This window comes from Lynx rufus, unplaced genomic scaffold, assembly GCF_022079265.1.
Source record: "Lynx rufus isolate CCGP_SWC_20201006 ecotype Redwood Valley unplaced genomic scaffold, mLynRuf1.p SCAF_11, whole genome shotgun sequence".
In the NCBI taxonomy this organism is placed as follows: domain Eukaryota; kingdom Metazoa; phylum Chordata; class Mammalia; order Carnivora; family Felidae; genus Lynx; species Lynx rufus.
In genome coordinates, this window is record NW_025814825.1 from 29,503,041 (window position 1) to 29,515,299 (window position 12,259).

General features: G+C 39.7%; 1 protein-coding gene across 1 annotated transcript; it reads left to right on the plus strand.

Annotated features, from left to right (window-relative positions):
- Positions 1–425: 425 nt before the first annotated feature.
- LOC124506683 (olfactory receptor 6C74-like) lies at positions 426–11,722 on the plus strand. Its single transcript, XM_047072638.1, has 2 exons — positions 426–1,387; positions 11,656–11,722. Exons 1-2 carry the CDS (start codon positions 426–428, stop codon positions 11,720–11,722), a joined length of 1,029 nt encoding a protein of 342 aa, XP_046928594.1.
- Positions 11,723–12,259: the final 537 nt, after the last annotated feature.

Genomic DNA, 12,259 nt, shown 5'->3' on the forward strand with positions numbered 1-12,259 from the left:
TTTGAGTTCAAGCCCCATGTTGGGCTCTGTGCTGACGGCTCAGAGTCTGGATCCTGCTTCAGATTCTGTGTCTCCATCTCTCTCTGCCCTATCCCCACTCATGCTCTGTCTCTCTCTGTCTTAAAAATAAATAAAATATTAAAAAAAATATTTTCCAAAAAAGTAAAGTTGCACATTAAAATTTATTTTCAAAAATAAACAATAAGCCTTCAATTTTTACAATTTAATAATAGAAAAAGTTCAAAATCTTTTCTAATACAGCATTTAAATGATACAAAATAAGCCCTCATTCAGAGTTGTAGCTGCAAGTAGTAGTTATTTTTTTAATAGTGGCCATGATTTAAATTTTTTATTCTTTGATGATAAGAATCACTTGATGATAGTGTTTTCTGTTTAACAGATCCAACAGAGTTGATGACAGAGAAATGGAGATAAACATGGAGGTGAGGAATGAGACAACAATCCAAGAATTCATTCTGGAAGGGTTTCCTGCCATCCAGTACCTGGGGAACATCTTCTTCCTGATGCATCTGCTGGCATATCTGGCCTCTATCACAGGAAATATGGTGATCATCATTATCACTTGGGCTGACCATCGCCTCCAGACACCAATGTATATTTTACTCAGCACTTTCTCCTTCTCTGAATGCTGTTTTATTACCACAGTTATTCCTAAACTGCTGTCCATCTTTCTTTCAGGAAGGCAAACAATTTCCTTTACTTCTTGTCTCACACAAGCCTTTTCTTTTCTGTTTTTTGGGTCAATAATTTTTTTCCTGATGGCTGTGATGTCCTTGGATCGATACCTGGCCATTTGCAAACCTCTGCACTACCCGGCCATCATGAACCTGAGGGTTAGTTTCCTTCTGGCTTTCTTCTGCAATGCTTTGTCCTTCATCTTGATCACTGGTCTGGTGTTCGAGGTTTCTCAGTTATCCTTCTGTGGCCCCAATGTCATCTCTCATTTCTTTTGTGACCTCGGCTTCCTGATTCATCTCTCTTGTTCTGACACTGGGTCTGTTGAAATATATGTCTTCTTCCTTGCTCTGCTTGTCATTCTGATATCTCTCATTTTAACCATCATTGCATACAGCAATATAGTAGTCACAGTTGTGCGACTTCCGTCAGCCAAGGAGCGACAGAAAGCTTTCTCCACCTGCTCCTCTCACCTCATCGTCCTCTCTCTGATGTACGGCAGCTGTGTCTTTATATACGTGAAACCAAAGCAAACAAATAGGCTGGACTCCAACAGGGAGGCTGCCCTTGTGAACACAGTGGTGACCCCACTGTTGAACCCTGTCATCTACACTCTGCGGAACAAGCAGGTCCACCAGGCTCTGAGGGATGCTCTGTCCAGGGTGAGGTTGCAGAAACAGAGCTTTGGAGGGTAAGTGGATCTTCTTGGTCTTCTAGTTCAATTTCCCATTATTGCAGAAATCTTTCCTATAGAATCTCTACATATAGTGATCTAGCATATGCTAATTTCATCTAGATGGGTACTATCTTACTTTGCAATGCAATACTTTTCACTATTTGAAAATTCATCTTAATTCTCTATATTATGCTGAAGGATATCTTGATTTTCTACTCAGTGGTCTTTTATGAATTCAATTCAAACAACTAGGTTCTCTGTGGAGAACCTAGTATACATAAATCATATAATATAATTTTTAAAAAAAAATTTTTTTTTTCAACGTTTATTTATTTTTGGGACAGAGAGAGACAGAGCATGAACGGGGGAGGGGCAGAGAGAGAGGGAGACACAGAATCGGAAACAGGCTCCAGGCTCCGAGCCATCAGCCCAGAGCCGGACGCGGGGCTCGAACTCACGGACCGCGAGATCGTGACCTGGCTGAAGTCAGACGCTTAACCGACTGCGCCACCCAGGCGCCCCTATAATTTTTTTAAGCTAAGAATTTAAAAAGTTGTCAATAAAATAATAATAATAATAATTGCTGGTACATTCTTATGCTTGAGTTTTCTGATACCTAAGAAAACATAGAAAACATTACCATTTTATGTATTCATGGTTTGAAATTTTAGAAACAAATTGTTTCTGAAAATTACATAAAGTCATATAATAGCCTAATGAAAATTAATGGTATTTCATTAATTGTATCTTTTATGTAAATGAACCAGCAGTAAGCTGGTTCTTTCTTTGGGTCAATTGGTTTTAGAGGCATAAGTAGCTCAGGGTAACCTAGAGGTGGTTAGGCACTTTGACATTGTCATCTTCTAGTGTATCAAATGTAACCAATAAAATTGTCTTTAATTCTTTCTTGAAACATAAATAAAAGGCAAAACTTTTTTTTTTTTAATTTTTTTTTTTCAACGTTTATTTATTTTTGGGACAGAGAGAGACAGAGCATGAACGGGGGAGGGGCAGAGAGAGAGGGAGACACAGAATCGGAAACAGGCTCCAGGCTCCGAGCCATCAGCCCAGAGCCCGACGCGGGGCTCGAACCCACGGACCGCGAGATCGTGACCTGGCTGAAGTCGGACGCTTAACCGACTGCGCCACCCAGGCGCCCCAAGGCAAAACTTTTTAATTTGTTCAACTTTTCCCCCTGTAATTGATATTGCCAAGCCTTGGTCCCAGTAGGTTACTGAAAAATAGGTGATCCCACTACCAGATTCTCTCCCCACATGTAAGAGATATTTTCTCCCAATGTGATTTTAGGTGTGGGAGCTGCCACCATCTTTCAGGTTAAGCTAAATTATGGTCAACATTTTATGCAGCAAACTAACAGAACTCCTAATTAGGAAAGTTTAAAAGGAAAATGAATGCATTGATAATTAAAAAATGGATTAAAATTGGGTCAGTTATTGTGTTTGTAGCTTCTTGGAGTAGGTGGCTCCCTCCCCACTGAAGACAATTGGCCCTAATGGGAAGTAGTACCTGTCACATCTGACACGACATGTACATGGTGTGCATTTGATTTTTACTGTGTCTGATTTGATTGTGTATATTCCTTTCCTGCTTGATTTGAGAATTTCTTATATTTAAGGCATATTCTGATTAGGAAGAACTTTAGACTATCAAAGAATGTTGAGTGATTTAGATTTTTATGTCTGGGAATGGTCTGATTATAAACTGTCCTGGGCGTTATGGTCTTCCAAGGACTGTTGTGTCTATGTCCCTCCTTTCTCCAAAGAAGAAGATAATTTCTGAACCTAATCTAAAGGCAGGGAACTCCTGAGAATTCTCTGCTTTTGGTTTCTGTGCATTAGATAAAATAGCCACCTCTTCCAATTTTCACAGCCTGACCTCATGAACCAGACTAGTGTAGGAGATGAACCTCTAGGTATTTTTGTAGATGCTATTTATTAAGTTGAGGTAGTTACCCTGTAGTCCTAGCTTATTAGGAGTTTATTTTTGTTTTTTATCATGAATGAGCAGGGAAGATACTCCTTGCTCGACTCAGATGAAGCCACTAGAAGAAGGTATGGTTTTTCTGTTGGTATTTGGATGGAGTAGGGTTAGTATTGATACAAATTCTGTTATTAGGGCATTCTTCTCCAAGTTTGGGTTAGGGGGAAAAGTTTTATTTTTTTCTTTAACTATTTAAAAAAATCTGTCGGGGGGCGCCTGGGTGGCGCAGTCGGTTAAGCGCCCGACTTCAGCCAGGTCACGATCTCGCGGTCTGTGAGTTCGAGCCCCGCGTCAGGCTCTGGGCTGATGGCTCAGAGCCTGGAGCCTGTTTCCGATTCTGTGTCTCCCTCTCTCTCTGCCCCTCCCCCGTTCATGCTCTGTCTCTCTCTGTCCCAAAAATAAAATAAAAAAAAAAAAAAATCTGTCGGTTCTGAGTTGGAGGGTTCTGAAGCACCCTGTCTGGGATATATGAAAGGCAATGAGGTATCTCAGTATGTGGATTCTGAGAAACTTAACAGAAGACTACGGAGGAGGGGACAGGGGAAAAGTTACAGAGAAGGAAGGAGGAAAACCATAAGAGACTCTTAAATACTGAGAACAAACCGAGGGTTGATGGAGGGTGGGGGAGAGGGGAAAGTGGGTGATGGTCATTGAGGAGGGCACCTGTTGGGATGAGCACTGGGTGTTGTATGGAAACCAATTTGACAATAAATTATATTTAATATAAACAAATTAAAAAAAAGAAAGGCAATAAAGAAACCCAGGGAAACGACTGCCATATCATTCCTCAAGTCCCAAGGTCCCTAGGCCATCTACTATCTTCTTTCTATTTTTCAGAATCTTTCTATCATTCTTTGTTGTGTTATGTCCAGGGTATTCTAATTTAAAGAGGGAAGACCTGGGGGGGGGGGGGGAGAAGGGTTATTTCACCTTGGTGGAACAGAAAGTCCTTAATGAACTCCTTGAAATCAGTTATTTTAGAATGAAAAGTATTACTTTGTTAAAGATGTTTCTCATATGACAGCCCATGAAAATTGAAGGATTGATTCACAGAGGAAACTTCTTAGTATTATTAGGTATACAATTTGCAGAGAAGGTGTCAATTTCAGGAGAAATAAACTAGGGAGTTGAAAAAAATTCAATGTTTTGGTTTGAGTTACTCCAGAAGCAGACCCAGAAGCAAGAATTTGAAGACAAGTAGTTTACTGGAGAGTTTATTCCATGAATGACCAGTAGGGAGGAGGGAAAGTGCTATAGTAAAAAGAATTGTGTATTACCAAGCCAGTTACCCTTCTGGGAAATTGGAGCCCAATCTCACTGTGGAATTCTGTGTAGCAGTATAATACATTCTTATGAATTATTCAAACCCAGAAGAAAAGAAGATGGGGTATGTATATAACAATTCTGCACCCATCATCCATTGAGGATTGCTTGTGGGAGTGTTCTTTCGCTAGCCCTTCTGGCTTGTCTTATGCTCAGAAAAATGTGCTCCCAGGGCCAAAAATAGTGCACTGACAGAGTTTGCAGGAATTTATAGTAAACAACCTATAGGCTGCCTGTCAAGTTGAATCCAAGGTAATATGGGTGGGGCCTAGCAGTGTCTTCTTCAATCCACCCTTTACACTAATTAGATTCACTTGCCCACCACCTTAAATTCACACTGTTAAAAAAGAATCAGTCAGAAATGAAGAATGCAAAACCTGAGATTGGAAACAGGCTTGATGCAATGAACAGTATGCTGGAAGAGACAGAGGAATGAGTTAGTGATATAGAAGACAAAATAATGGAAAATAAGCTGAACAAAATAGAGAAGTAAAAAATTATAGAATACGAGAATAGACCTAAGGAACTCAGCAACTTCATCAAACACAATAACATTCATATTATAGGAGTCCCAGAAGAAGAAGAGAGAGAAAGGGGGGCAGAAAATTGAGGAAATAATAGCTGAATATCTCCCTAATCTGGGGAAAGAAACAGATATCCAAATCCAGGAGGCACAGAAAGTTCCCATCAAAATAAACAAAAGTAGGCCAACACCAAGATTTATTGTGGTTAAATTTGCAAAATACAGCAATTAAAAAAAATCCTAGGGGCGCCTGGGTGGCGCAGTCGGTTAAGCGTCCGACTTCAGCCAGGTCACGATCTCGCGGTCCGTGAGTTCGAGCCCCGCGTCGGGCTCTGGGCTGATGGCTCAGAGCCTGGAGCCTGTTTCCAGTTCTGTGTCTCCCTCTCTCTCTCTGCCCCTCCCCCATTCATGCTCTGTCTCTCTCTGTCCCAAAAATAAATAAACGTTGAAAAAAAAAAATTAAAAAAAAAAAAATCCTAAAAGCAGCAAGACAAAAGAAGTCCTTAACTTACAAGGGAAGACTCATAAGGCTAGCTGTAGATTTCTCAGTAGAAACTTGGCAACTGGAAGGGAGTGGCATGATGTATTTATAGTACTGCATGGGAAAAATATGCAGTCAAGAATGCTTTATCCAGTAAGGCTATCATTCAGAATAGAAAGAGAGATGAAGAGTTTCTTAGACAAACAAAAACTAAAGGAGTTCGTGACCACTAAACCAGCCCTGCAAGGAATATAAAAGGGGACTCTTTGAGTGTAAAGAAACACCAAAAGTGACAAAGACGAGAAAGAATCTCCAACAGCAATGACAAATCAAGTAATAAAATGTCACTAAATACATATCTATCAATAATTACTCTGTATTGGACTAAATTCTCTAACCAAAAGACATACGGAGCCAGAATGGATCAAAAAGCAAGACCCACCTATATGCTGCCTAGAAGAGACTCATTTTAGACTTAAAGGCACCTGCATATTGAAAGTGAGGGGATGGAGAACCATTCATCATGCATATAAATCAAAGGAAAGCCTGAGTAGCAATACTTATATTGACAAAATAGACTTTAAAACAAAGACTAGCAAGAGATGAAAAAGGGCACCATATCAAAACAGAGGGGACAATCCAACAATGAGATATAAAAGTTGTAACTATTCATGCACCCAACATGGAGACACCCAAATATATAAAACAATAACAACCATAAAATAACTCATTGGTAATAATACAGTAATAGTAAGGGGCTTTAACACCACCCTTACATCAATGTACAGATCATCTAAACAGAAAATAAACAAGGAAAAAATGGCTCTGAATGATACACTAACCAGATGGACTTAGAAATATTCACAACATTCCATCCTACAACAGCAGAATACACATTCTTTTCAGTGCAAATGGGATAGTCTCCAGAATCCATCACATATTAGGTCACAAATAAGGCCTCAACAAATACAAAGAGACTAGGTGCAAATGGGACATTCTCCAGAATAGATCACACAGTGGTAGCAAATCAGACTTCAACAAACACAAAAAGATTGAAATCATACCATGCATTTTTTTTTCTGAGCACAATACTACAAAACTTGGAGTCAACCACAAGAAAAAGTTTGGAAACCCCACAAATACATGGGGGTTCAAGAACATGCTATTAAAGAATGAATGGTTCAACCAGGAAATTTAAAAAGAAATTTAAAAAGTATATGTGGAAACAAAATGAAAGCACAGTGGTCCAAAACTTTTGGGATGCAGTAAAACCAATTCCAAGAGGAAATTACATGGCAATACAGGCCTACCTCAAGAGTCAAGAAAAATCTCAAATAAACAACCAAACCTTACACCTAAAGGAACTAGAAAAGGAACCAACAAATGAAACGTAAAGCCAGCAAAAGCAGGGAGATAAAGATTACAGGAGAATTAAATGATATAGAAAACCCCCCAAAAAAGAGTAGAACAGATCAGTGAAACTAGGAGCTGGTTCCCTGAAAAAATTAGTACAATTGATAAACCTTCAGCCAGACTTATCAAAAAGAAAAGAGAAAGTACCCAAATAAATAAAATCACACATGAGAGAGGAGCAATAAAAACCAACACCACAGAAATATAAACATCCAGAAGAGAATATTATGGGAGTGCCTGAGTGACTCAGTCAGTTAAACGTCCAACACTTGATTTTGGCTCAGATCATGATCTCATGGTTCATGAGATAGAACCCTACATCAGGCTGCGCACTGACAGTGTGAAGCCTGCTTGGGATTCTCTCTCTTCCTCTGCCCCTCCCTGCTCATGAACATGCACTTTCTCTGAAAATAAATAAACATTTAAAAATAAAATAAATCACATTTTTTAGAACAACAAAAAAGAAGACAATATTACAAAAAATTATATTCCAATAAATTGGACAATCTGGAAGATATGGATAAATTTTTAGAAACATATAAACACCCCAAACTGAAGCAGGCAGAAATAGAAAACTTGAACAGACTGATAACCAGCAAAGAATTTGAATCATAAAATTCAAATACAATTTGAATTATAAAAAAAAAGTCTCCCAACAAAAAAAGTCCAGGGCCAGATGGCTTCACGGGTGAATTTTAACAAACTTTTAAGTAAGAATTAATACCTATTCTTCTCAAACTGTTCCAAAAATAGAAATAGAAGCAAAACTTCCAAACTCATTCTATCAGGCCAGCATTATCTTCACACCAAACCCAGACAACGATTCCACTAAAAAGGGGAAATACAGGCCAATGTTCCTGATGAACGTGGATTCAAAAATTCTAAATAATGAAAGACAGATATCATATGTTTTCACTCATATGTGGATCTTGAGAAACTTAACAGACGACCATGGGGGAGGGGTAGGGGGAAAATAGTTACAAACAGAGGGGGAAGGAGGCAAACCATAAGACACTTTTAAATACGGAGAACAAACTGAGGGTTGATGGGTGTGGGGGGAGAGGGGAAAATGGGTGATGGGCATTGAGGAGGGCACTTGTTGGGATGAGCACTGGGTGTTGTATGGGAGCCAATTTGATAATAAATTATATTTAAAACAAAACAAAAACAAAAATTCTAAATAAAATAATAGCAAATTGAATCCAACAATACATTAAAAGAATCATTTACCACAATCAAGTGGGATTTGTTCTGGGGCTGCAAGGGTGGTTCAATATTTGCAAATCAATCAATATGATATACAATATTAATAAAAGAAAGGATAAGAACCATCCGATCCTCTCAATAGATGCAGAAAAAGCATTTGACAAAGTACAACATCCATTCATAATAAAAACCCTCAACAAAGTAGGGTAAGAGGGAACATACGTCAACATTTTAAAGGCCAAATATGAAAAACCCACAGCTAATATGAATCTCAATGGGGAAAAACTGAGAGCTTTTCCTCTATGGTCAAGAATAAGACAGGGATGTCCTCTCTCACTGCTGTTCTTTAACATTGTACTGGAAATCCTAGCCTCAGCAATCAGACAACAAAAAGAAATAATGGCCCCCATATTGGCAAGGAAGAAGACAAAGTTTCACTAACTATATGCAGGTGACATGATACTCTATAGAGAAAACCCGTAAGACACCACCAAAAAATTGCTAGAACTGACTTACAAATTCAGTAACATTGCAGGATACAAAATCAACGTATAGAAATCTGTGGCATATCTAGACACCAATAATGAAGCAGGAGAAAGAGAAATTAAGAAGTCAATTCCATTACCAATGCAACAAAAGCAATAAGATACTGAAGAATAAACCAACCAAAGAAGTGAAAGACCTGTACTCTGAAAACTATAAAACACTGATGAAGAAAACTGAAAGGACACAGAGAAATGGAAAGACATTCATGCTCATGGATTGGAAGAACAAATATTGTTAAAATGTCTATATTACCTATAGGAATCTACACATTTAATGTAATCCATATGAAATTACCAACAGTATTTTTCACAGAGCTAGTACAAACAATCCTAAAATTTGTATGGAACCACAATAGCCACAGCAACCTTGAAAAGGAAAAGTAAAGATGGGGGCATCATGATTCTGGATTTCAGGTTATATTACAAAGCTGTAGTAATCAAAACAATATGGTAATAGAGCAAAAATAGACACATAGATCAATGGAACAGAATGGAAAATGCAGAACTGAGCCACAACTACGTGGTCCATTAATCTTTGGCAAAGCAGGAAAGAATAGCCAATGGAAAAAAGACAGTCTCTTCAACAAATGGTGTTTGGGAAAACTGGACAGCAACATGTGACAGGATGAAACTGCACCACCTTCTTTCACCATACAAAAAGATAAATTCAAAATGGATGAATGATCTAAACGTGGGACAGGAAACCATTAAATCCTAGAGGAGAATACAGGCAGTTACCTCTTTGACATAGGCCATAGCAATTTCTTTCTAGAAATGTTGCTGAGGCAAGGTAAAAAAAGCAAAAATATTGCATTGAGACTGCATCAAAAAACATGAAGAAATATTGGTATTGGAGAGCCATGAAGGCACTATCCAAAAAAGTGGAACAATTTGAAATATTTGTTGGTGTCAGTTCACCACCCCTTATGCTAGATACAAAGTGTAATCAGTTCAGCTCATTTCTTTGAGTGTCCCCTTTCTAAACCTTTCCATCAAACCACATGGAGACCCTCTCCTCCCACCCTCCCACTGTCATGTTGGCATTGGTGCTCCCCAGGTGTAAGGTATTTCTGCACCATGAATATGGCACTGAATAAAATTAATACCCCATGCAAAGGATCCTTTATCTGAGCATTAAAATGTATAGTCTCACTTTGCTCCGGCTTCTGTAACTCATCTCCCATATTCTTTATTTTTCCTAACTTCCAACTGAGAATATTACCATGGAGTCCAGGTTTGGCCTGGATTGAAAGTAAAGTGTGTTGATGGAGAGATGTTATAAAAACGATTTTGTCTATTAGTGGGAAGGTGGAACCCACATGAAACTCGTGAAAGTTTCTGTAATATTTGTCTTGACCTTGTAAGTTCAATACTTATGAGGGAAGATTCAAGCAGAACAAATTTCCATACAGCTACTATATGCCCCAGGGTTGCCTGCAAATACATTTGGGAGTGTAGTCCACTTCTCTGTATTTCAATGGGAAGCCAAGGCCACGGAAAAATGGATCACTCCTGCCACTGCAGCCTAGCTGAGGTACCGAGGAGAGGAAGCAGTTTTTCAAGCCAATGGTTGCTATGGATACAGCTTCTCCACCCTAAGGCTCACATCTCTTCCTCTATTCCATCTAGAAAGAATCTGAGGATCCACTTCCCAGATACTTTCAAAGAGAGAGGGTCCTGCCAGGCTAGAGATTTTATAGAAATCACCAAGTATTCCTTTTCTTCCCCGAAGAGGAAGAAGTGTGTGCTTTCCTTTTCAAGGAGATTGTGGAACAAAATTAAGATATCTTTTAGATGAAAATATGCAATGAAAAGAATCATAACATTGGTAGAAGCATGAAGAATGATTGACCAAGAAAGGTGGACTTCACCAGTATCTTCCCAAAAGACTGATGAAAGCCAGGGTGTATGCTCTGGCATACACCACATGTAGAAAATTGTACTCTGGACTTGTACCTCAAATTAGTAGCAACATTCAGCTTGGGATTTTAGAAACCCTTGGGAAATTGTCATATAGTTTTCTTGAAAACTCTTGGCAGAGAACAGTGTGGACATCTGGGAATCAGTGTCACCATAAATAATGAGAAGATAAATAAGATAAATAAGGGTTGCCCTAGTAACTTGTTCTCAACAGTGACCAATTAGCTGCCCCCAGGACACCAGCTGTGCCTTTACTTTCTGCCCCTGTGTCTTCATCATCTAGTAAAATTAGGGGGCTGCACTCTCTGCTCACTGGCTGGGTCCATCCTCTTTGGTGACCAGTCTTGTATAAAAAATATCAGAGAGCCTCAGACTTGCATGTCAGCAGATTCTCATTGTCAATGCAGTAAAACAAGGATGCTTCTCTATATGGAAAGGTGAAGATATGATGGAGCAGCATGGTGGAGGACAAGGTATCTTGGAGCAGGTGCACCAGTGACAGTGGAGCACTATGGCAGAAGGACCTTGTCTCAGGACCCAGGGATAAACCTATAAGAAGCCGGTGAGTGAGGTAGACCACAATGTTGCATGTTAGGCGGACTTTTACCCACTTGGGAGAAGAACCCTAAGTCTGAGATTCCAGCTCTAGCCCAGAATTGGCGGTAGTGAAATGTGGTTGTTTTACTCCAGCTGCTCCTTTCTGGGGTTTCAGTGGTCAAGGCTGCCATGTAGCCTTGCTGTGGTACGAAACATTTTGGGCTATAGAAAGAGGGCTTTGTCAGCCAGACACTGGCAACATGGGATGCATATTCACCCTACTGTAGGACAACAGGCTATGATAAATGCATTTACTTCTCTCCTTTCCTCTCAGCCCACAGCAAGCTCTCGATTTCTTGGAAGATAATAGTTGCAAGAGGAGGAAGTCCTGCCTGCCATGAGGTGACTCCTATGTGTGACTGGCCTCAGGGACCGTGGTGATTTGTGGACTTACTGGGGACAACTGGAACAGAAGCAGAAGCTCCTTCAGGCTGGGGGTGAGCACTTTGGTTTCACAAGCAGCACTTTAGGGGATCTGGCCCACAGTGGGTTAGTGAGAGTGACACATTCCACACTCCCAGTGTTTAGCCTATTTTTGAGATACTAGAGCCAAACACCATCTTAAGAAAAGTCATTGATTGAGAGGACTGAAGAGAGAAGAATGTTCACTGAGTTTCATGGAAGAGTCAGTGTATGTGTGCCAGGTTCCCAGAATATCCTCTTAAGTAGGTTAATCCTGTGACCTACTGTCAGTCCCACCGCCCTCACAGGCCAGCATGAACCAACCCAAGGGGTGGGTGGTCAATTCTGGACTTACAGTTCATGTCCTGTTGTTGAGCAGCACCCAATGTCTCTGGTCTCTAGTTTCTTCTATAAAATTCTTGAGCTAAAGTAGATGCTCTCTAAGCCCTGTGTCATTCCACAGGCCAGTAACTCAT

Bases quoted from the DNA above. Each gene is read 5' to 3' on its own strand.
- LOC124506683 (XM_047072638.1), top strand. From the start codon at position 426: ATGGAGATAAACATGGAGGTGAGGAATGAGACAACAATCCAAGAATTC. The intron at 1,388-11,655 runs GTAAGTGGATCT...CTTTCCTCTCAG, and splicing joins CAGAAACAGAGCTTTGGAGG to CCCACAGCAAGCTCTCGATT.